This window comes from Pelmatolapia mariae, linkage group LG10_11 (assembly GCF_036321145.2).
Source record: "Pelmatolapia mariae isolate MD_Pm_ZW linkage group LG10_11, Pm_UMD_F_2, whole genome shotgun sequence".
Lineage (NCBI taxonomy): Eukaryota > Metazoa > Chordata > Actinopteri > Cichliformes > Cichlidae > Pelmatolapia > Pelmatolapia mariae.
This window is the reverse complement of record NC_086236.1, coordinates 33,722,563-33,748,528: the sequence shown is the minus strand read 5'-3', so window position 1 is coordinate 33,748,528 and position 25,966 is coordinate 33,722,563. Positions and strand designations below refer to the sequence as shown.

At 39.7% G+C, this 25,966-nt stretch overlaps 2 protein-coding genes across 3 annotated transcripts in view; both read right to left on the bottom strand.

Annotated features, from left to right (window-relative positions):
• Positions 1 to 16,852, bottom strand: part of slc8a2a (solute carrier family 8 member 2a) — a 29,967-nt gene extending 13,115 nt beyond the window's left edge. For both annotated transcript variants that reach the window (XM_063487375.1, XM_063487376.1), the window contains exons 1-4: positions 16,745 to 16,852; positions 3,132 to 3,542; positions 1,593 to 1,730; positions 1,193 to 1,420 (exon numbers count right to left, since the gene is read on the bottom strand). In XM_063487375.1, coding sequence (XP_063343445.1) covers positions 1,193 to 1,420; positions 1,593 to 1,730; positions 3,132 to 3,473 — 708 coding nt within the window. In that variant the 5' untranslated portion in view covers positions 3,474 to 3,542; positions 16,745 to 16,852. The remainder of the gene's footprint in view (positions 1 to 1,192; positions 1,421 to 1,592; positions 1,731 to 3,131; positions 3,543 to 16,744) is intronic.
• A 1,381-nt stretch (positions 16,853 to 18,233) lies between these two features.
• Positions 18,234 to 23,072, bottom strand: nccrp1 (P1, F-box associated domain containing). Its single transcript, XM_063487047.1, has 6 exons — positions 22,773 to 23,072; positions 21,462 to 21,542; positions 21,289 to 21,385; positions 21,028 to 21,123; positions 18,632 to 18,770; positions 18,234 to 18,549 (listed from the first exon to the last, which is right to left on the bottom strand). Exons 1-6 carry the CDS (start codon positions 22,912 to 22,914, stop codon positions 18,403 to 18,405), a joined length of 702 nt encoding a protein of 233 aa, XP_063343117.1. The 5' UTR covers positions 22,915 to 23,072; the 3' UTR covers positions 18,234 to 18,402.
• Between the last annotated feature and the right edge of the window lie 2,894 nt (positions 23,073 to 25,966).

The following is a 25,966-nucleotide window of genomic DNA, read 5'->3' as shown; positions in this document are numbered from 1 at the left end:
CTGCAGATTGAAGTCAACTGAATCCTGTTTTCTTACCTCTCCTTACCTCGCCTCTGGAGGAGGCTGTAAAACTTTGTAAAAAGAGTCCAGTGCGAGCGTATGAGTCAATGACGCTTACTTCTGACCGACGACAGTGATACTGCAGTGAGTTGTTGAAGATATCCTCAACTTTTCCGTCCGTAAGTACTGCTGTTTTTGCCACTGCTAGCTGCTTTTAGCCAGTGTTAGTGAAAGTCTCTTTGAAGTGGTTCTACCGTTGCTGACTTGGACACTTAGGGAATTCTCTTGTATTATATGAGAATGTAACCAACCCGTGTGCTTTTTGTAATAATCTAGTCTATCATTAGCTGGGGTAATACTGGCTTATAACCAGCTGTTATTGTTGTTTAGCTGGACCGTTGTCAGCTGTACGGAGTCAGGAGCGTCGCATGTATAATCTGCTGACAAAAGGTAACTGTGATAATATCCGGAATAAATGTGTTGGAGGCTTGAATTCATTTCAGGAGATTCCACTCGCATTTATGTTTTTTCATAAAGGGGACCCCTTCTTAGATGAAAAAATATAGGTACGATCCTGTCTGCAAGTGCCGGCACAAACTACAAGTTTGCCTCCACAGAATGCAAACCCCTACGAGTCCTCTTCTCCTCCGCCTATGGCAGTGGTGTCCAAACCCAGGCCTCGAAGGCCGGTGTCCTGCAGGTTTTAGATTTGTCCTTGAGCCAACACAGTTGATTTAAATGGCTAAATTACCTCCTCAACATGTCTTGAAGTTCTCTAGAGGCCTGGTAATGAACTAATCATTTGATTCAGGTGTGTTGACCCAGGGTAGGCTCTATAACCTGCAGGACACCGGCCCTCGAGGCCTGGAGTTGGCCAAGCCTGGCCTATGGTGTACGGGCAGTCTCTAGCCATATTCATCTGGTCCTGCGTATTCCACGTGAAGGGCCAACATGGCATTTTCAATGAGTTTTCAATTTGTTGAACGAAATAATAATACACTAATCACTGTATATTTATGAGTACAACACATTTTTTCAAGAAAATAATCTCATAAAACCACAAACTTTAAAGAAATACTAATTTTTAAAGTGTGTTTAGTGCAGAGGCTGCGTTTCCAAAAATCAACAATAGCACTGTGGCCAGAAGTACATATGTTTTTCAGTTAAAATGTATGCAACCATCAGAACATACCTCTACAATCCCAGGTGAGATGACAGCCAGTATGAGGTAGAGCCAAATGTAGGCAAAGATACTCCAGAAAGCCGTTATGAAAAACACTCGGAGGTGTTTGATCTTACGAGACTCTCCGTCAGGGACCACCCACACACACAGACCAATTATCACAAACATATTGAAGGCAGCGCTGCCCACTATGGTGCCCGGGCCGAGCTCCCCAGCATGGAAGTTGTGCCCACACACCTGTTAAAGTGAGATAGAAAGAGTCAATCAAAGCTCATTTGTTAAGCTAACTAGAACTGAATAAGAGCCACGTAACAACTAGAATTCAAAACAGACTCCGAGTGCACATACAGCTCCAGCATTTGTTGTATATGTTATGCATATGTTGCTGCAAATGTAATGAGTTGTGCACCTCAATAACAGAAAGCAGGATCTCAGGTGCGGAGGAGCCCAGTGCCATGAGCGTGAGGTTGGATACAGTCTCATTCCAGATCCGTACCGTCGCGACTGTGGTTTCACCGTTGGGTTTGGTGATGGTCACCACTTTCTCCTGCAGTCACAGAAGTTTGGGAAAATGCCCAAAATGCTTAATTTCAGTTAAGACATATTTGAAATGCCCAAATACATCAGGTTGGAAATCTTGTTTACGGTCTGGTACAAAAAACTGTTCATTTGACTGTTGACAGTTTTACTCTTTATAATAACTGCTTCTCTAATTTCAAAAAGCTGTTACATTGTGTAAAATGTAAATTCTAATCACAGTTTTTAATTCTACTACGGTCCATTTTAAACAAGCTTTGCCACAGACAAGAATCCAGTACTGATTTTTGGCCCCATCCCTTGTGTACATGTATCAATCTTTTTATGATATTAGGTACGATGATGGATATTCAAAGCCTTCACAATTTTATGTTGAACAATATTCTATTTTTTAACAGATTGGCAAACCTTTATCTAAACTCTGCTTCTCTAAGATAGTTTTTCTACACCCAATCATGTTACTGACCTGTTGCTAGGTCATCTAATAAGTTCAAAACGTTTCTACTGGTTTTGCATGAAACAGTAAAATGTCATGCAAAATTTAATATATAAAAATATAACAACAAGAGTTAAACTTTTCCTATGTTTACTGTATTCTGCTGTGAACAAAATATGAATTTATAGGATTTGCAAAATCAGGCATTCTGCTTTTACATTTACATGGTGACCCAACATTTTTGGAAGAGGGTGGTAATTTAATTTGTGTAAGGCATAAATTTAGGGGTCTGGCTGCTTTGATTGACAGGTATGCCACCACTTATTTAATAGAATTATCTGTAAAATAATTATCTAGTTGTTGGCCAGCCAAGAGATTTGTGCTTTGGTTTTGGTGACTGAAATTTAAACTAGCCTGTTATTTAGCACTGATGAGCATGTCTACAGCTTGCTAACCAGGATTACTACCTTTAGCGTCCATTTTTAGCTCCCAAAAAAGACAAACAAACTACTCATCGGCAGTTAAAAGACTGTGATTCAAAAGTGGAATCCAAAAGCAATGGGTGAGGTGACAGTGGCTTTGTCCATCTTATACTTACAGTCGATGCTTCAAACACAGTGGGCCTGATACTAGAACTACTTTTGTTTTGGCAACGAGTTAATGTGATAAAATTATTTTTTAAAATTGAAGATTGAATTGTAAAAATTATAGTAAATATTTTAAAACTGTTTCTCTTTATTACCTAATTCTCATATCTGTTAATTCATCTAGGGCGACATATATTGGCACTTTACTTTGATATTTTTAAAAAAATGCAAGCTCAAAGTGGAAACAAAATTAACCTCTTCCTTATGTAATGGTAGAGAGGGTAAAAAGGAGCCAAAACACTAGTCAACTACGAGCAAACACAAAACCCTGATAGTAAGAAATGAAATGGTTGCATTTTTTATTTTCCAATTTTAAGCTCAATAATACCTGCGAGGTAATGACTTCTATAGATGCCATGAAGCGGTCTGCAATGATGGACACACCCAGGAACATGTACATGAGACAGAGGAAATAGATGATTGCCCTCCCTGCCTGCTCCCCCAGTGGAGGGTTGAGTGGTAGCCACACCGGCAGCAGGATGCCGGGTTTACAAACCACAGTGTCAGAACACGTCCGTTTTCCAGAGCCTGAGGTGTTACCAGAGGATTGCGGCAGCTCAGGGCCAGATGCTCGCTCCACAACCTGGGGTTTGAAGGAGGTCCCGGCGTGGCACAGGAGGAGGAACAAGAGGAAGAGGAGGCTGGAAAGGTAAACCGGAGGGGGTCCCATGGTATCCTTGAGTCAGGAAGGGCCTGGGGGTGGGGTTCACTGGGGGAACCGCTGGGTCAAAAGAAACTCCTAGTGAAGCAGAGGAGCACACATTTTTTTAGAAAGAGATTTATCAAAAAAAAAATTCGTATACGTTAGTTTACATATCTCACCATGTCTTAAATAGTACACGATAGGCTGGTTCTTATATCCTGCTTTTCTATTCTGCTTGAGCACTCGAAGCGGTTTATATGACAACAAGCCTCGTACACCCATTAACACACCTTCATACAGACATGCCTAAGTGCTTTCTAGCCAACATTCACACACACGCACACACACTACATTCATCAGGAGCAAGTAGTTTGTCTTTTCGTCCTCTCTCCCCTCTTCCTGTGCCTCTCTGAAGGCATCTCTGGCCCTCGAGTGTCCTGGTCTGGATGCACTATCCAAGAATGTGAACATCAGCATTTAAAGCAATTATAATGTAAACTATAACAGCAATGCCATGCAAATAAGTACATTTTAAATATGCTCTACATCAGATTACCATAAAAACAACATAAAAACATGGATGCGGCTGTAAGAACAGTTCTGCAGTCTTCACACAAAATTCTAGACACACTGCTTCATTTCTGGTATTATTATGATCTTTGTGAGCAGTTTAAATATTAGACGTGTTTTAGACCTGTCAAAGCTCCTCCCCTTCCTGTTTAACCTATGTAATATCCAGCAGATGACGATATGATGACCGTCAGAGTAAAACATCATTCATACTGCTTCAGGGATGTCTTGAAGCACACTCTGTCAGAATGCAGGCTCCCCCATTTCATTTAGTTTTTTTTAAGCATAGCCGCCATCACAAAGGCTTGTTATTAGCAGTTAATTGTAAACTGAGCTGACTGAATCAGTGTAACAACATATCAAAATGACCTCTAGCACCAGTCACTGAGACCTGGTGGCAAGACTAACTACGGACTAGTTTAGAGTTCAGTCAGTGTTCAGCACAGCATCAGCATCTCTGTGTGAATACTACATCACAGTAATTTTAAGGCAAATTTCCAACAGGACATATACGACCTTTTGAGATTGCAGTGATAAAACGGTCAGAAATAAAAATTTTCACTTATAACCATACTATAATAGATTTGGGCAATATTTGCTATTCCCCATAAAATACTGAAGTATTCTGTAAAAGGTATAGATGTCAGAATGATGGCAGAGAGGCTCTGTGAATATAGACGTTTACCACATGGATAAAAATTGAAGATATGTGCGTGTATCCAACTCTGGACTTTTTCTAAGATTATCCATCTGAATCCAGCACTTTATTAGCAGGTCATATGGTCAATGTTGACCTACTAGCAACAGTTTCCTTGCTATCCTCTAAATAATTTGTAATTGATCAGTAATGAAACTGGCTAGCTTTCAGCACTGATGTTTTGTCCAACATTGCGATTGAGAAGTGGACTTTCATAACATTAGTTTAAAGTATATCCATATTTTAGTTAACATTTAGTTAGAATTAGGGACGTGTAATGTGGTTCAGACACCAAAAGTGGGGAGGATTTGTATTCAGGTAACCCTGGTCATGAGATTAAGTTGTCTGGGTTCACAGCAATGATCCATTCATTTATTAGTAAAAATGACAGAACAGTATATTGTGAAACATAAAACCAACAGAACAGCAGTCACAAGAGATGTTAGTCTTCCCCATCAGCCTAGATAAGGACATTTTAATTGAACACATCCAGACTCCTGATGATTCCTGACATCCTGAAACAGCACTTTAGTGAATTCACCAACTCCCCCATGCTGACTTCCAAAACATCAAAGCACAACAATACTAGGCACTGATGTAATATTGGATTTGGCTAAACAATGCTATTGACATTGCTGATAAGCGCTTAAGGAGGGAGTGCTGTTAACCCTTCCTGAATTGCCTCATTGCCATAATCATGTTCACCTAAAGTCTTGATCCACAACCTCACCAAATTCCTCTCAGACTTGAGTTTTTACTTCAGCCACTGCCTGAGCCACACTCCACTTGGCTTAATGGTACCCATCAGCTGCTTCGGGAGTCCCACAAACTCATTAAGACTCCACTCCTCTCTTCATCTTAGTGCCGAGAGATAGTACCACAGTTATAATGACTCAAAAAAACCTTGCTTTTAACAGGAAGAAATCTCTGGCAAGAATCCACCAAAGAAAGGAGTCCCGTAAAGCTGTGTCCTCTGCAGCGTCATGCAAAGAAGAGTTAACATGTCATCCCCAAGCTGAAGGTGCAGGGAAGAAACCCTTTAGTCCACCAAGGAAAACCCCAACATACAACTTCAGAGTGGACCAGAGTCCAGCTCCTTTTCAGGAAACAAGGTCAAGAACCTGAGTTCTGTGTTGAGGCCAAGTCCAACTATTTCTAGCTCTCAACTTAATCCACTAGGTAATGCTTAAACTGCATTCACATTAACGATAAACTGAATTTTTGACAACAACATATACCGGGCTTGTTTGTTTTCCAATAATCCCACCAATTAGATGTGCTCTTCACTTACCTTCCATGTATTTCTATGCAGCCTGTAATGTCAGACTGCTGGTTTTCAGTAACTTCACTGATTTAAACCAGAAAGAGGAACACAGGCAAAAATGTCACTAACTGTAAAGATGTGCTACCTTCACTTATTGATTGATCAGTGAGTCATGATGTTGCATTCAAGTATTCTAGAGCAGCGGTCCCCAACCTTTTTTGCACCACGGACCAGTTTAATGTCAGACAATATTTTCACGGACCGGCCTTTAAGATGTCACGGATAAATACAACAAAACAAAATGATACGACCGAGACAAAAACTGTGGTATTTTGTAAGTATAATAATAAACACAAATTCACTGTGTAATTGTGTAACTTTATTAGCAGCGTCCTCCTGAAATGTGCAAATAACATTGAGAGTAACATCCTCCTCTCTGCCCCTTAATGCTCTCTGGTCGCTATGGTAACGCGTAAATATTTATTTCAAAATAAGACACACAACTACAACACGGGAAAAGACCCAGGGAAAAAGAGTTAACGATAAAAACCCTGAAAACCATGAATTTCACACCCGAGCCTCAACTCTCACGGCACGGTACCAAACGACTCACGGACCGGTACCGGTCCATGGCCCGGGGATTGGAGACTGCTGTTCTAGAGTTCTCAAGTTGAAAACATGTATATTGGCCATTTCCAACACATGTGTTTGATTGAAAGGAAGCTTAACATTATCAAGCACCACACAGACAAAGTGTAACAGGGAGATTTAGTGTAAGCAGTGAGTCTGAGGGTGTCATAGCAGGGTGGGAGAAAGATTTCAGCCTTTTTTCAGTGCTCCTCTTGAGCCCAACGCCTCCACTGCTCTTGCACAGGTGACACTGCACTATTGTGCACTGTGACTTGAAACAGATACTGGGGTGCTGCATCTTTGATGCAGCTGGAGCCCTGCCAGCTCATTATGCAGTTGTGATTCAAAAACACAGCCCTGAGGGCCTGCAGCATCACATTTCACTTTCCAAGGCCTGCTACGGTTACCTCGACCTCAGACAGAGGGCTACCTTACGCCAGTGGTTGCTGTGGGGGAAACAGGCTCACCAAAAATAACCTCCCCAATAATCATATTTGGACAATAGAACAAAGAACAAAACTGTTTGGCGCAAGTTGGAGGATGACGACAATAACACTAAAAACACTCTTTATCTATTTATTTTACTGTCACATAAAAATTATTTAAAAAAAAATAATCTGAATGCCAGCCCCTTTAAGAAGTCCACTAAATGTAAAAGTGAGAACCAAAGACTTCAATATTTTATATGACCTTTTTTATAATTGTGACGAGACATGCTTAAAACATAAACTCAGATTTGTTCAGAATAGTAAACGGTGAATTTTGATGATTGGTAGCATGCAACAAAGCCTCAGTGGATAATGAGTGCTAGCTAATCAAGAAGCTGGTACAGGATAAGCTGGATGCATTATTGATCAATGCATTCACCTAAATATAGAAGGATATCTCTTCCTTTCAATCACCTACTCTTTAAGGATCATTCATATGAAGAGCCAGGTGGATTTATGATTCAGACATTAAGTGCGTGCTTCATAGTCTTTCAACTTCAGAGACTGGGTAAATAGGCAGATAAATTGGCAGACTACTGCTCCTCCCTTCGAGCTGTGCAGTTCTGCAGTGGCACTGATTCAGGTCAACTCTCTGATTTTTCTGGAGGACTGATGTTCACTGGGAACTTTATTGTCTTTTAAGGATTATAAAAAAACCAAGGATAGTGAACAACATAAAGTGCAAAAAAATGTGGCACTCTCTTCTTACAAGCCTCTCTAATGCCTGGAGTACAGGGGTCCCAGGGTGTTGACAACTCTGTGGTCTCTCTGTCCTCTTCACGCACAGGAACAGTGAGCTGGATGACAGCTCCTCTCCCCTTACGGCCTCCGACACGGCCACTATCTGTCAGCACCACCGATAAGTGATTGCCTGGGGTTATCTTACACTGATAGGAGAGCCAGCAGAAAAAAGAGTTAGCACCTTTAACAGTTTAATATTTCCCGCCTGTATCCTGGCCGTGGGGTATTGTCAGATAAAGGGATGCTCTTTCTGACATGTGGAGCAGTCGGGCATACAGGTGAGTTAAAGATGAATAATTAAAGCATCAATAATACGAAAAAAATGCAATCGGACTTACAGGAGTAATTTCAGAGGTGTCCAAAGTCTTCCCGACCACTGGCTATTCTGTGTTAGTGCCAACAACCAAGTGGATGGCATGGCTTTCTGCTGTGACTCTAAAGCAGTCAGACTCAGAAACAGTGAGGCAGATGGGCGTGTTACTTATTCACCAATGGATTATCTATTACAGTCAAGTTAAGTACTTTGATTACAGTGATCACAGAAATAACACATATATATCAAATACTAAGCACTCTTGTCTAAACTAAAAAGAAAACCAAAGACACTTCCTGTCTTGGTCCCGTTTGACATATTCTCCAAAACAGAGACCTGAAACGCACACACAGACCTTCTAATCTGCGATCCATCACTGCAGGAAGAAACTCTGTTGCCCCAACAGCTCAAACATTAACCTATATGCAGATTGACACAGATCACTTTTCCAGAATGTAAGCTCTATGCACAGGTAAACCAATAACACACCGTGTATCAGTTTCACAGCCAGCCAATCATGGCCTGCGATTGCACACAGAGCACAAGTTTACACTCGTCTGTAAAGCATTTCCTCTGCATTCTAACAACATCTACAGTGAATCACAGACGCACTCACCTGCCGTTCAAGAAAATATCATAATAACTCTCAATGTTAATAGGCAAAATTTACCACTAACAAATAACCAGTTAATACCACAAACATACATCAAAATATACTTTATCTGTATTCACACTATTTAAGTGTGAAATGTATTTGGTTCTCTTTGGTTACAAATGATTTTTGAACATACTTAATATCTGATTCCCACCTGATTTTTCAAAGCAAACACTGACACCACCGGAGTTTTAATATTTTTAAAGTTTATCACGCAAACTGGGATAAGTAGATATTCAGAGCAAAACAAGACCGGTGTTAAGAGACCTTGGAGTTTTATTATTTGCCTCAAGTACCAGTGAGACATTAAATATGATTCCCAAGATACCCCAAAGGGAACCATTGCTTTAATGAGTAACACAGGGCTTTGGGGTTTTGCTATGAGCCTGCTGATGAACCAGAGTGTAAGATATCTAATAATAATAATAATCACACAGACAGATATATGCTGAGCCAAACCACTAACATGGCATTCAGTTATATTGTGGAGATTTCACTGTAAACATCTCATTTATGTGCTGGACTGTGTTAACGTGCATGCGTTGTGTCAGGTGTTGACTAGAATCTGTCAGTTTGGAGGGCCATTTTTCATATTTAATCAAAGAGAAACACCTCCTTTTATTTTATTACGCAATTAATTTTTGAATCTTATCACAATTTTAAAAAAGACCGTGGCAGAGGCAGTGGAAAGCAGGCAGGGGTTTGTTAAAGAATCATCTACTTGTTTCCACTGCATCAGATTTTCCAGAGCGCCCTCAGCAAATGTTTAAGCCAGTTTAAAACATGTCACAAACACATTTAGTTATTATAGTCACTAAGTAAAGGACTGAAGAAAATAATGCACATCAAGTTTAACAGATTGAACAAGCAGAATGTAGCAGAAAGGTGAGCATATCAGAATAAACTAGAAAAAAAGTTCTACTTACTGTTATTAAAAAATGTATTTGCCTTTTTGACAGCCACTGAGACACTGAGAACATTCCTTTTTTTTTTTTGTTTGCCTGTCCCGTTTGGATCTTTTGCCATTAGAATTATTGTCTAAAGGCGAAGAAAGATGCCCAACGGATTTACTTTACCAAATGGACCATCCCAGCCTTGCCGTAATGGTCCATTTGATTCACCTTTAATTGTTTATTTTATTTTTACTTGTTGTATGCGGGACAGACTTTACTGGGGGAAAGAAAGGGGAGAAAGAAAGAGGGAAAGAAAAACAGCTGGGAAGAAGGACGGGGAAAAAGGGCAAAAAAACAAAAACCAACAGAATAAGCAGACAAAAAAAAAATACATATTGACCACCTGGATCACCTGTTGAGAAAGAAAAAAGAAAACAAGCAGAAGAAAACAAGAGTAATAGAATAAACAACATCACAATGATATATGGGAATATGGCAGTAAATATTAAATGTTAAACATTGTTGTGCAGCACGTAAGATTGACAGCGCACAGTGTGCTTTGAGGTAGGAGCCAAAAAGGGTGTAGTTTGTGTGTGTGATCACCTGTGTGTACACCTGTGGACATGGACGCGCTTAATTTTTTTAAAAGGTTCCTTCATGTAATGATCTGCTAGAGGGTGTGGGGGGCCACTGCCCCGTCCTCCAAGGCATGAAGCAGGTGTGGAGGAGATCAAAACTCCAGACATCCAGAGGCCCCCAGAACACAAGAGACCAAGGAAGACCAACAGAGGGGCAGCCGTGCCACTGTCCCAGAAAGAGCTGAGGAGAGTCCCAGATGAGGGGTCACTCAGCAGCCGCGGAGCAGAGGCCAGGGGGGGTTGCAGTGACGTGCCCGTGAGCTCCGCCGGCAGCCGGCTGCGCCTGAGTGACCGAGCCCCGGGCCGAGAGGCCGAGGGCACCCCACCTCTGAAGTGGCCCGAGCGAGCCCCAGGCTCCAGGCACTGAGAACATTCCTAAAGCTCAACTTAAGATGAGATGTATTCTTGTGTCTCATGCCTTTCAAATATTAATCATCTGCTGCAGATGTTTTTAAGGCAGTTTCTTCTTTTATTGTCCACTTGGAACGTTGCACGAAAGGACTGAAAATGAGTGAAAACACAACCAAATAAAAACTTTCAGAAAGCCTACGAGAGTAATGTAGACAAACTTAAACTTCAGTTCAGTCTATACCATCAGGTGTGTCTTACAAAAATCTGCCACGTTTGCTCTAATTATGCATGTATAATTTAAGTACACCAGCTCAATCAGTACCGCTGAGGAATTAACTGTTTTCTGAGAAGTCCACGTGCACGCAGCAGGAGAAAGATAACCCAACTGCTTTACTGTCTTTGTTCCCCAGAAGTCCACCAGGTCAAAATTATCATCAATCTGGACGGCAGCAGTGCAAGCTCGGCTGAGCACAAGGTTTAGTTTACAACACGGCGGGCACACTGCCATGCTGTTCAGTTCCTCAAGTGTGGAGATCTACTTTCAACCACGACTCAACTGCATGTCTAACCCATTCATGTACAGTCCTATACTGTATAACAACTGACTGCATAACGTCCAAATAATTTCTCATTCAGTGTCATTTTGGAACTGATTCTATTTCATCCCATTCACTAAATCCTGTAAATTTAGTCACTGAAATTTCACCATAGGGTGGAATAGGGTGAGGTGGAGGCAGATGATCCGTTGTGCCGACCCCTAATGAGAGCAGCCCGAAGAAGACAGCCACATGAAATTCCAGACTGACATCAGGTAACTTTTTATTGTACTTCAGATCGCTGACTGATTTAAGAAATCAGCTCTACAGTTTTACAGGGTCTCTGTGCTTGATTGGGCATCTGAACTGCCTACAAAGTATATTGATATTGTAAAAATATATTTTTAACATCTTTTTAAAAATGTCTACATACTTAAACATAAAAAAACCCTAATACTTCAGTTCAGTTATATAATGGACATTTGACACTCTGGAGCAGGTAACACTCTGCCATCATTACTACATGGTTGTTATTCAGTTATATACCAGGCTACACTAACTGCCAGCCAGACTCAGATATTTTGTAGGGTAAAGTTTCTTGTAGACACAAGAAACTTACAACTGGTAACTTGATGAGCTAATGATCTTTTGTATATATCAGTGCCTGTGAGACGGTTTGCATTCATTCACAGAAATTTTATGGAACTACTAGAATATTTTGGACTGTGGGCATTTTCTGAAAGATAAGTCAGTAAAGATGTACTTGTACTGGCGGCTTTAACACAAATTAAAATGTACTCAACTCTGTAACTCTAATTTATTATTAGTCAAATAATTTTGCTTCTTCTAACACAGACTAGAAGTTGACATGGTGTGTGTGTGTGTTATGTGCTACTGTGTGTAATATTTTTTGACTTCAGAACTGGAACTGAGGACATTTTTATGATAGAAAGAAAGCAGTGAAAGTCAGATACACAGACTGGGTTAAAACTGTGTTTTGTGAATTTTTGAGACAACTTTCAAGCACAAAATGAACCGATATCAAAACCAGCTCTGCCTTTGATGATGCACAAGTTTAGTTTTGAGTTGTCTGAAATCAAGATCATGAAAATTATACATGTAGCATACCTTGTAAACTGTCTACTTGGGACAAGGTGCATTCTGAAAATGTGCTTTAACTATATCTGATATCTGTCTTAGAAATAGCAGAGATCAATTAAATCTGTTAATGCATAATGTTATATGAACTTGTGTTGCACAATCTCCAACTTTATTTAAGCTTGAATGTGTTAGCTTTGGAGTTGGAGCTTGGTTCTTACACAACACAGTGACACTGACTCGGGCTTTGGTGGTTCCTCGCAGTTTGGGCCAATTTAATCTCTGCTGAGGACGACAGTTTGGATCTTTTTCAGACCATGGCAATGTGGCTACACTTTCTAATAACTTGTACTGTTTGTGTCAATCTGACATCTTCTCAGATCTGCACTGAGCTCCTTGGGATGCCCACTTTTACTGTGTGTTGCTCAGTCCAACAAATGCTGTCACAAAAGCCTTGCGTCGGCAAGAAGAAGCAATCTTCTGCAGTAAGACGAAATTAAGTGGTCTTGACAAACTGAAAGACATTTTGAGCTTTAATCCTGCAGCTGAATGAATAACTTAAATGAGAATATGTGTATTTTAAATCAGTGTGTATAAATTTCATCCTTCATTAAAAAAAGCACCAAATCCAAGGTTTTTTTTTTTGTTCTTTTACACTTACACATTATATTTATTATTATTCAGCTGCAGAAAAAACAGTTCACAGACATTACTGAATGTCCTATATTACTTCAACATGATGATTGCAAATAAAGTTTGGAATTTTAGTACCCAGACAGTATTATTATGACAAATTAAAATTAACTGATCTGCTACACTATCTTAATTCATCCTAATCCCTGTGTAAACACCGTGCCACAATTCCAACTGACAAAAAAACCAAGAATATATATATATGAATATATATATACACACACATACACACACACACATATATATATATATATATATGTGTGTGTGTACACATCCAGAGCAGTTTGAGTTGCATACTGTCAGACTAAAGAAGGGTTCCAAAGTTTAACGTCTCTCTTCCTCTCTAATCAGTTTGACTCTGAGATAAACAATTCATTCGACATCTCTAAACCATTTCCGTCTCTTGTTTCTCGCTCTAGACTCATTGTGCCTGTGTTTAAAAAAAAAGAAAAGAAACGTACACAGCTGCTTTTCCTGGGACTTCCACGTGCACCTCACTGTAAAAAGAAGAGGCAGGTGGACAGAGAAAGTCTGCATGGGGCCGGAGGTGAGGGCGGACAGAAAGGAGGTCGGGAGACAAGCGGCTGACAGCCAGCAGACAGCGGCTCCTGAGGTTTCCATTACCTGAGACAGCCTGCTCAGCCACTGGCGGCTCTGTCACCTTAGAAGGAACAGCACTCTCAACTTCAGTATGAACCCAGACAGGGACACCTGTTATGCAATATTCAGGAAACTGTCATAAACATAAACAGTGGACTGAATATACAAATACATACTGATGGCTGTGCAAAATAATAGCTCAGATACAGACTGTCAGCACCTTACCCCTGTAAGCCATCTCTACTCCTTTTCCCCCCATTGCTGTAACTCATTCAAGAGAGAATCTCTACTTATTACCCAGTATAAGTAAATACGTTACTTGTACTGTTCATTAACTGGGTGACATCACACGGACGCCTGAAGTCTAACATAGATTATGGGAATGGAAAGACAGCAAGCTACGAACTTATTTTTGTGTTTGAAAGGTGACTTTTATCCTTCACTGTGAACATGTTAATTCAGGAAAACAACCTAGTTCAGATCAACAAAATGTGCAGAGGCAGCCAGCAGGCTGGCAAACACAATAGACCAGCGAGTCAATGAAAACAAAACAGACCCTGATACGCACCGACTCTCCTTTTCCCATCAATCACACGAACTCACAGAGAAACTGATAAATACCATACATCACAGAAAGCTTAACAAGTTCAAAATAAACAGAAGTTGTTCACTTGTGATTTATGTGACCGAGGTTTTCTGGACTCATTAATACTGTTGCACTATTCAACAACTGATATCCAAACGAGGTAAGCCAATATAATTCAAAAAGAAGTATCATCCATAAGACCCCGACCCTGGCAGGGGAATCGCATGTGAAATATGAGAGAAATGTAAGGTGTAGTATAGCCAATTGTCCCTTGGCACTCACGAATGGTGCACATATGGGTGACTGCACCTAATGCTGCCGCATTGGTTTACTTGAGCGCTCACATACGTGTGAGTCTGTGGGAAGGAGCTTGCATTTCAGGATAAGTGTCAGTGAGCTTTAGTGGTAGACTACTTAGATTTACCTCCTGAACCCCCAACACATATTGTCTTCCCTGTGCTTAGATATCACACATAAGCAAGACAGCAACGGTCTGTCTGCAAACAACATGAAAACTGGGCTGTAACTAAAACAATTGTTTAAAAAATATAGAACTGACAAAGACAGACTGCTGGTAACAGTGAAAAGACACTGAATTTACTCTCACATACATCATAACAGGAAACACAAGAAACACCTCACAACTCAGCAAGGATCTTGAAGATCTTGAAAAACCTCCTGGGATGTATTTGAGCAGTTATTTGAAAAAATGACTTCTACCGCCATCTCTGCTAATGCTATATTGTCTCAGATGGCTATTCAGGATACTTCTGGTCTTTATATAATACACAGTAGAGACAAAAGCATGAGACCATACCACTTTTAATCCAGGTGTTTCTCATCGGACATGAACATGGCACAGTAACAGGGTGCCACAGTTGCAACAGGTCTGTTAAATAAATGTCTTACTTCTTATGCGTTCATAATCAACTCTTACCATAGCAACTCTGTCACAAAGTGGCAGGCCATGTAAAGTTTCAGAGCAGCGACGCTGAGTGCTGAGGTGGGTAGTCGTCAACGCTCTGCTCACGCAACAACAGCACAGTTCCAAACCTCATCAGACATTAACATCAGCATAAAAACTGTGTGCCAGGAGCTTCACAGCATGGGATTTCATGGCCCGGTACTTTTGTTTATATGATGTACCCATGAACCTACTTACTGCTAATATAAAATAAAAATTTCGACAATAGTTGATGCTGATGAGGATATTTTTGGTTGTCTGTTCTCATAACAGGGTCACTCGGCTCATCGTCACACTATTTTTGAATGTTCAGACAGAAAGACAAAGCAACAACAGATAGCCACTAGCACTGATATATGTCATGGTACTGATATTCAATATCTCTATGTCAGCATGCCTCAAGTAAATAATCATCCCTAATATTGAATTCCTCATTACAAAGACTCTTTAAATGTGACATTGCATCATAATATTTAATTGGTTCAAATACACCCAAAGTGTAACATCAAACTTTTTTGCATTCCTAGTTGATTGGAGTGGATTTAAGCTCTATAGATATTACAACAGAAGAGATAAGTGTATGCCAAAAAACAAAAAACTACAAAGAGAAAATGAATAATCATAGTGCTTTTTTGGATCCTCATCTGAAAAGTGATATAACTGATATAATCTCTCTAAGCAAATATAATGAACCAGCACTGGGGATGTATCTGCAGTCAACGCCTCCTGTCTCACACATCAGCAACTCTTAACACACCGATGGCCAGCCAGGGCTGTGGCGGACACAAGAGATGAGTGAGTGGGGATACTGTGTGAAGCCAATCTGCTAAATGAACAGTGTTTATCTGTCAGTTAAATGTCAGCTCTGAAGTCCAGCCCTTATCAGAAGAAAATGTCAGGGACAAAGCTGGGCGATCTTTCTGAATAAAACATATAAAACCTCTAAATGTCCAGCGGGAACACACAAACACACATTCTCTGAGCATCCTGGACTCATGGGACAGCAAAGGAGAGTAAGTAGGTTCTGGTATGAATTATAATGCACAGATGTGGTGGAGCTGTAGCAGATTAGATTTCGTTTTCAAGCACTCATCAAACATTTACTTGCAGCTGCCAGTGATGATCCATATAGATGTTTTTCCAGTTGTACTATATAACGCAAATATACGGTAAAGACTATGGGCTTAATAAATACGGACTAGCGGTACTTGTCTTCATTCCACCCTTATATAATGTTTATATTCCTGTTTTTACTGGCCACACACCGCTTACTATTTCTTTCCCGAACCCATTCCTTTTCGACTCAATATTGCTTTTAATTTTAAAAATCCCGTGCAACTTTTAACCTCACTTTTTTTCTATAATAGAAAATAATTACATAGATAAATAATTCACTGGTGTGACTGACAGCTCAACCACTAAAGTCATTAGGTTTGTAACAGCGTAGTGACCCCGGCCCTATTTAATGTTAGCTATCAAAACTGTACATGGATCGCGAGGGCGTAGCCTCTAGCAGCCCGCCACAACCGCTGTTTGTCCGCCGCACCTGTTCGCTGGCCATCCCTTCCCGTCGTCTCTTACCTTATGCTTTATGGGACTTCTCCACCACAGGCTGCCATTGCTTCAGAAAGCCTAGAAACGCGCCCTGGTTAAATTTTCCCCGCGTCGACAGCAGGCTGAACTCTCAAAGTGAACTTTCTCGTTAACTCACATTGTGGCTAACAGAGGTGGTGATGCTGCGAGCCCACGCGGCTCGTGACGTGCTGCCTTCAGGGTCTCCTCCCGAGATCGTGTTTTGGACTGTACGCTTTTAAAGTGGATCAAGAGCAAAGGTTTCTGAGACTGTAAACAATATATATTAATCACGACCTCAAACGTCAAAGAGACTTTGTTCCCGCCACATAAATCTGGTTAACGTCGTTGTTTAAGTAATAATTTTTGAGAGCGCCTGAACGCAGCTTAAGCAGATTAAAATGCACAAATGAGACGTTGATGTTACCGTGCTCTCCTGAAAGCTTGCTTCCTCCCCAGAATTTTTAATTTTTGTCCTTCTAATATTTATATTTGTGGGTAGAATCTGCTCATGTGCTGAAATACAGTTTATTAGAATTGTGTGGCAAGAACTAATGACATTGTAAGCTCTTGTTAGGAGTTTCAGGCAGAATAAAGTCTTACTCTGGTCTGAAAAGCGTTCTAGTTAATTGTTATTAATGTATATTTGTTTGTTCTAAAAAGGCCACTGTTAATATTTTTCATTTAAAAACATGCACAGAGCTCTTTGTAGTAAAAATCCAAGTATATCCGTCATCACTTCTAATCAGAAAGCACCACTGGAAAGAAAACAAAAGGCTACTAAGAGTACAGTATGGTCACCATTCTGTATGCTTTGTTGTTATGTAACCATTATACAAAGCAAATGTAACCATTTAAATATAAATGAGTTTATTTGTACTTAACCTATGCATTACTTCTAATATGACAGTGATCACAAAGGTAATGTTATATCTTCAGTGATAGGTGTTATATGGAACAGATATTTATGATGTGGCATATGGTACAACATACTAATAATTTACTCTTGAGAAATAACTAATGAATCTTAAATATACTGCCTTTATCATGAATGAATGAATGAATGAATAACAGATTTTTAGAAAATTTTGGACTATGTTTGTCCTTATCCTTGAAGACCTGCCACGGGCTGTAAGGAGATAAGTGGTTAAAAAAAACTGATGGATGACATTATTAAAACATTGTAATTTCAAGAAACATTTGGGAAAAATAATTCTTACCAGAACCTGCAATGAACAAGTTTTACATTCAAATATGATCATAAATCATATTTATAAATCATACATATAAGCTCTTCATCAAGAAGAATTTCATAAAACCTCCTGACATAGTAAAAATAGTGAGTGCATGGTTAGTGTTTTACACACTGCACAAACATATCTAATATTTTAAATACCCAAAGATGTAAATGCTTAAAAGAAATGATCAACTCTCAAACCAGAAAACTGTATGTTTTATTATCGCATCATATCAGAATCTTCAGAAAAAACTGTGAATTACACCTCTTGGCCCACCCCCATGCCTCCCATAAAACCAGTAGTCAAATATTGATGATTGTGTCCATCATTATATTATTTTCATGACAACTTTTGTAAATGCAGTTACATATTGCTGAAACTGATTACACTGAGTGCATTATCAGATATGGCTGCACTGTAAGATTTAGCCTACGGGCTGCTTTTGCTTGGTCGTACAATCACTGCACTGCCAGTGAACCGTGTATTGTGGAAACCATTTAGAAAGCTGTTCTTCAGTCGGTGCAAGAAGTGGACATATCTCACTCCGGGTCCATAACCGGAGAACACATGTGACACCTGCAGGCCAAGACAGATGTGTACATTGAAATGCTGGAATACAGCACTGTGCACTGTAGCGGCAAAGAAATGAGAGTCTCACCTCTTTCCATTCGTGAGAGTAAGCCAGTCGCTGCTCGGTGGGGTTGACTGTGTGCTCTGAGATCACTGTGTTTTTATCCGCACCCAGTAACTTCACATGCAGCTGGTAGATTGAGTCATGCAGCTGACTCTCCTCATACCTGATAACATGACACACTTAGATTTTCCTAAAAACTTCAAAGATATTTCCTGTATGTGATCTGATTAAATTGCTCAGAGCAGATTATTATACACTCATATACACTCCAGGCTTGTGGAATGTCTTTATATTCACAAATAGTATAGATATCTGGGACCTTCGGGGGAATGAGTGCTATTATGCTGGCACCAGGATGTCTGGAGTGTAAGGGGACAAAGGGGGCCTTAATCTAGCTCAATCACTTAAGTGGAAACACATCTATATATGTGAAGTTAGGAGAGTCTGTTTGTTCTTCCTTTTTGGCATGCAAACAGAAGCCACGCATGTGTCAATTCAAGCATTTTAAACAGACATGGAGTTCATCTCTTTATTGTCTCAACTTGTACAACAATCATTGCATATACATTGCTAGTACTGCATAAGAACCCCTTTTGCTTCCAGAACCAACTTAAGTCTGTGTGGTAATTCAACAAGATTCTGAGAAAACATTCCTAAGAGGTTTTAGTCCATACTGACATGACAGCATTACGCAGTGGCTGCAGATTTGTTGGCTCTACATATATGATGTAAAACTTCTGTTTTACAACACTACTTAACTGGATTTGAAATCTGGTAACTGTGGAGGCCATTTGATTACAGATAACTCATTGTCATGTTCAAGAAACCAGATTGAGGGATGAAAGCAGCTGTCAGAAGATGGGTACAATACACATACAAATGTTAGACATGGTCAGTGACAATACTTGGGTAGGTTGTAGAATTTAAATTATGTTTAGTGTGGGGGAAAAAAGGGCTCCAAAGTGTGGCAAGAAAATATTCCCTACACCATTACACCACTGTCCATCTCAATTGTTGATATAAGACAGGATAAATCACTGCTTTTATTTTGTTAATGCCAAATTCTGATCCTAAGACTATGACCCTGAAGAGTCTTAAGAGAACTGTAGCACATTGTACGTTCAGAGATGCTCTTCTGCATACCTTGGTTTTAAAAACTGGTTAATCGACTTACTGTAGTTCCTAACAGCTCGAAGCATTGTGTCCATCTCCTCACCTTTGACATCAACCCAGAGACTTGCTGCTCGCTGGATATTTCGTTATTCTCTGTAAACCCTACAGCTGGTTGTGTGGGAAACCCCCAGTGGATCAGCGGTTTGTGAAATTCTTAAAACAGCATGCCGAGGACCATAAACCATTCCATGCTCAAAATTACTTGAATCCCCCCCCCCATTCCAATGCCTGTTTTGAATACACTGATTTACTGCCGTGTGACTGGCTTGATTAAGTATTTGCGTTAATGAGAAGTTTGGCCAGTGCACTTAAAGTGGCTGGTGAGGGTAGGTTGATCTGACAAATGAAAAAGCACAATAACCATGTTGATAGCCTAACCACAACAAATCACCCATTTAAGTGTGGTTTTAGCTAGGACTAGCACTTGGTATTGTCCAATAACCTTTGTGACTGAGACTTCCAGTTTAATAGTTCAATAGTTCATGAGAGACCAAAATATACATGGCATGGGATGAGCTTTTCTTCCTGTCAGTTTTATCACATTGCTAATAGAAGGGGTTGTAAGAATGCATATAGTTCACTTTTGTTTTGCTTTTGTATTTTTATGGGTTTTGTCTGTAGTAAAAAAGCATCTACAGTGTTGACTTCATGTATGAAACAAGCAGCAGTAGGCAGTTTCTAGCAGCAGATTGTTGGAGCACACACACAAACACACAGGTCTCTGTTGACCAATAACCATTTGGAAATGAATGCCATTAACTGAGGAGCGTGATGTCGCAACTCCTTAACAGATCAATAAGTAGCAGGATGCCAGTGTTTTATGGGTAAAGTCACTTTCTGTGTACATTAAGTGTCCTTTTATTACAGTTTTTGCTAAAAGTAACATAATGTGTGACCTTTTTGTCTAGAAGCAGTTGTGCATCCTTAGTTTAGCTGTTCAGTTTCATTCATTTTTATTCACTGAGGACTAGCCTGCAAGCGCCCTCTGCTGTGTCCCTAAAGGAACTGCTGACATTTTTTGTAGAAGAGGTAAAGGCTCATATGGATTGGCTCTGGTATTGGTACATTGCTCCTGTTTAACTTGTTTGACAATGCAAACTCTGTTAGCATTATTAGGCTCTTTTACACTTCACTCACTTGGTGCAAAGGTTCTATCGTTTCACTTTGAACTAAACCAAAATGATATAGTCACAACTATAACTAATTTATTTACATTTTGTTGTTTGTATTTATGTTTATTTACCCACCAGTCTTGGATGGCAATTTCAGGCTGAAACTCATCCAGCAGCTCGTCCCACAGTCCTTCTGCTTTCAGGTCCACAACCTGCTCCATGGTGAACCAGCTGGGAACACCACCACAAACAAGAGTTATATTTACTACCACTGTAATTATACAACTAGAGGTTATATGGCAACCCACTCTTTAAATGTCATTTCTACAAGTATGTTTGCTGATAATCCCGGTTATACCCAGCATCGTGGTAATGTCTGACCCAAGTAACACCTACCTGTAACGAGGCAATGCACACACCACAACACCTTCAGGTATGCCGCTTGTATCATAGGGCAGGACCTCCGTGTTCGTGGTCCAACCAGTGAAGTTGCCTAGGGATTCAGAGATTAGTCATGAAACCACATTGATTTGATTCATTTTTTGGCTAACGTCACTCCTGTTCCTCACCATCAGGCTGAAATCGTGGAGGTCCGCGGTCAGGAACGGCAGGCAGTTCGGGTTCAGGTGGTGGGATGTCTTTACTCAACCCTGTGTAGGAAATAAGAGACAATGCTGGCCACTGTAATCCCAGTATACACAGCTCACAGACAAAGAGTTATCTTTCTGACAGGCACTGGGCGTGCCTCTTTGTAAAAACACACTAAGTCAGCATTCTGAGTCACACCTCAGTTTCCAGTTGTCTTAGGGTCATAAAAGCTTTTTCACATCTAATCTTTATGGTAAATGGACAGATTCTTATATAGCGCTTTTCTACTCTCCCGGAGTACTCAAAGCGCTGTATACAAGGCAAAAAACAGCAGCCATTTTAGTTGATCTGTTTTATTTCTTTCTTAAAAACAGCATACTGCACTGTTTAAATGACAAGGAGGTTTAACTCAACGCTTAATGTTTTCAGTAAAGTTATGTCTCACATAACTATCACCAGTACAGCTGCTGGAGCGTCAGCAACTTTTTGTTCTGTCTGCATATGAAGCTGAATGTGGCTGCAGTTTCGAGGAAATAACACAAGCTTCCATTTCTGACCGTTGGATGTGCATTTGTGTCTATTGGCATCGTTGCATAAACTTTGTATTCAACTGTGATGAGTTTGTGTTTTCATTTACTTGTTAGCAATGCATTTCACAAACTAGTTTAGTCGTTGTGTGCAGCAGAATACTGGCTTAGCGGGCTTAAAGTCACAGTGTCTCCAATGTCTATACCCAAAGCATCTATTTTTTTGTAAACATATCACTACATAACCAACAATATATGCTGATTCTGATCTTTCTGACAGGCCAACATCTGCCAGTGAATCTGTATATTAGCTGGACAGCATTCCATTTACCTGTAAATGATCAGTACCTTTATAATACTGTAGTTGTTTCTATGGTTGTAATGCATCACATTAAGCATTTAACATATGTCATAATGAATGGTAAACACCCAAACAGCACCAGTTAAAGTATGAAGACATCAACTTCCTGAAGATCAGGTTTTTTTCCTTCTCCACTTCTGCATTAGTCAGATTGCACACAGGTACTCAAAAACAAGTTTCGGGAGGGGTGGGGAGGTCTGTGCATTCAGGTTCCATTTTTCCGTAAATGACCAAAGACAATGAATTAATTATTAACTTAATCCCGCTAATACTGGGGGGATAAAATCTGAATTCACACCAGCATAAATGTGTGCAACACATGACATCTGCCTGTAATCCAAACTTTCAGTGGATCAGAGAGAGACAGCAAAACAACAGTAGCGTGTGTAACAGTGATATGGTACCGTATGGCGCAGGGTTCTTCAGTAAATTTCTTCCGAAGGGCTTGGCTTCATACACGAACTTCCAGTCCAGGCCATCGGGCATCGGTGCACTCTGCAGGCTCCACTCTTCCTCGCACTTCTTCTTCCACTCGGCAGCAGACATGGTACAAATAGCGTGACAGTGTACTACAGCTGGAGTCGGAGTTTCCGAGTTCCCAGTCGGTAGTTTTATCTGGAACGCCCCCTCCTCCAACTTGAGCTCAAACCACCAATAGAGGCAGTGTACGTAAACAGTAGTAAATCTTCTGTAACTAACTAAAGGAGACTTTTTATTGTAGTCTGCCTGTGACACACCCCGGTGTTGCAAGCCAACATGCTGTTCCTCCCTGGCCTCTTAAAGTCACAGCAGTTTAAAAGAATTAACATTATTACATGATTTATTTATATTAAATATATAATAATATATAATATAAGCCCTCATATTATATATTATTTATTCATATAAAGTTTCGATGAATCTCTTTAAACGTATAATCCTTTATCTAAACAAGCTACAGAAACCTCACTACTGAAAGTGTGTTTAAAATGCACTATAAGGTGAATATAATAATATCATTTCGCTGTATCCTCCAGTAGTCTCTAGTTTTTTCTATGTGTATAATTCTTTGATAAATATATTAAATCTTTTGTTAGGTTCAGTAGCTTGTACTTATTTATTCATGTATTTAAATCTCAGAGAAATATAAAAATGCTTCATCTTAACAGCAGTCTGCCAGTCTTTTATTAATCTTCTAATATTATTCTAATATTATTACTTATTCGAATGTATTTTTTCAAAAATGTATTTTAAGTCAAAGTAAGCACTTTGAAAATACCACAGAATAAATCACTTATTAATTCAAAAACATTCTATTTGTAAAGTTGTCTATTTAGCTCATTTGAAAAAATATGGAATTGTTTTATTTGCAGTATGGTTTAAACATTTCTGCAATAAAAAACACCTTTCCCAGAAAGTTTTGTCAGTAAGCAGTGTCTGATGATTCTGATGCAAGGAGCACTTTGCACTTTTAGGATATTGCATGATCACTGCACTCTTACACATTGATTTTTGCAATGCTTAGAAGTCTGTATCTTGGCCGAGTTAAAGTTAAGCTTGTTTAGTTACAGAAATCAAAAGGCTCAGTCTGCATCTTAAGCGCTAAATGCATTTTGCATCATTTTTCTATTGGAAGTGTTAAATGCAGTTAAGTGCAGTGAGAGTTTAATGTTGACTGCAGTGTTAAACATCCACAAGGTGGAGACATTTGTATGTATTTAGTGAGGACACCAAATTTCATCCACAACTGTGCAGCACTAAAGCTTTTTCCAAGCATGTGCAACTCACTGAAAAGCAAAGTCAGCAACCAAAAATACTCCTCAGGGAATTATCAAACAAACAGGGCCTCGCACATTTTTAGATCATGCCTAATATTAAATAAGAAAGCCTGACATTTATCATTAATGTAATTAATGTCTGAGAGTCTAATGGGATTTATATTCCAGATATTTTATCCTGCTACCTCAGTTTTGCTTTTCTTTATGTAAATAAAGACATTTCCACCTTAAATTCATATAGAAATTGCAAATATGTGCCTAAAAAATTACCCAGCCTGATCATTGTTTTTTCATTTTCTAGTATTCTCTAAGTGCTTCATAGTATAACACAAATAGATGTTGGGAACCAGTTGAAATCAGCATATTTATAGCCTAAAACTTATAAAATGTAATGTCATTTAGGTTAATTTACAGGCTACATGCTAATGACATAAGAAGACCCTGAGTCGACAGGGTGTGTGGCTGGCGGAAAGCCACAGACATACAGGTTGCAGCAGATGCTGGGTTGGCAGCTTGAGCTGCAGGGCAACATGCTGTGCTGTAATATGGCTCTGACACACATAGTTACTCATAACATACAGAACTGTGAGGAGAAGCAGTGTGCACAGATCAGCCACAACAGTACTGTGACTTGCTTTGTATTGTAGGGCTGCCTTGTGTTGTTAAAACAGCTTAGATGTGGCAGAGGCCTGCGTCTTGTATTATTAGGCAGTTTCACCATATCCAGGGTATCTTTTCATTATCTGGATTCACTTACGTTCAAATGTTCAGGACAGTTTTGTTGTTTCTATGGCTACATCACATTAAGCATTTAAGATATGTCAAGTGGTAAAAACCCAAACACCACCAGTTACAGAATGAAGACATCAACCTCCTGAAGATTTGTTTTTTCCACTTGTCCATCAGTCAGATTGCACAAATTTCCAAATTTCACAAGACAGTGTTTGTTTGTTTTTTCTTTCAGCTGCCGCCCTGATGGTTTTTAATTATGTAAGAGCAAATAAAGAATTAATTCAACCTTCAGTATATGAGCAGAGCCCTCAGATAGCCATGTGAAAAAGGTTTTTCATAGTTTTCCTCTTAATAAGAAGTGTGTGGTGGGTGATCTTGTCTCCTAATTCGTCCTGGAGATGTGTTAATACTGCAGTATTTATGTTTCTACTTCCCTATGGCATTCTAGAAATCCAACATAGTATTGACACAGCCTCCAACTGTGACTGGCCAGTTGTTACCTATTTCAAGCTACTTCTTCACCATTTCTCAAATCATAAGTAGCTGCTAATCAAATGCACACGATTATTTGATAGTCAGCAAATGTGAGACCTCTATAAAGACAGACGTTTTGGCAGTTTGTTGGTCTGAACCATTCAGGTGTGTGTTAACATAATGGCATTATCCTCTCAGGAGTGGACATCCCAGAGAATCCACCCCAAGGTCAAACTGTGCAATATTCAAAATCAAAAAAAGAGGAACAAAGAAAATTCCAAAAGCTGCATCTCAGACTCTACAGATCTCACCTGGCATGTTAAATGATAAAGTTCAAGACAGGACAATAAGAAACAGACTGAACAAGTATGTCTTTTGGGGGAGGGCTTGCCAGGAGAAAATCTCTTCTCTCTAAAAAGAACATGGCACCACAACTGGATCTGAAGAAACCACAAGACTTATGTAAAAATGTCCTTTTTCAGTAGACGTGACCAAAGTGGAAATGGTTGATTATGTTTGAAGAAAATACAAACACAAACACGACATATCAGCACAAACACCTTGTACCAACTATCAAGCACGGCGGTGGAGGTGTGATGATTTGAGTTTGTATCAGTACAATACCAATACCTGTC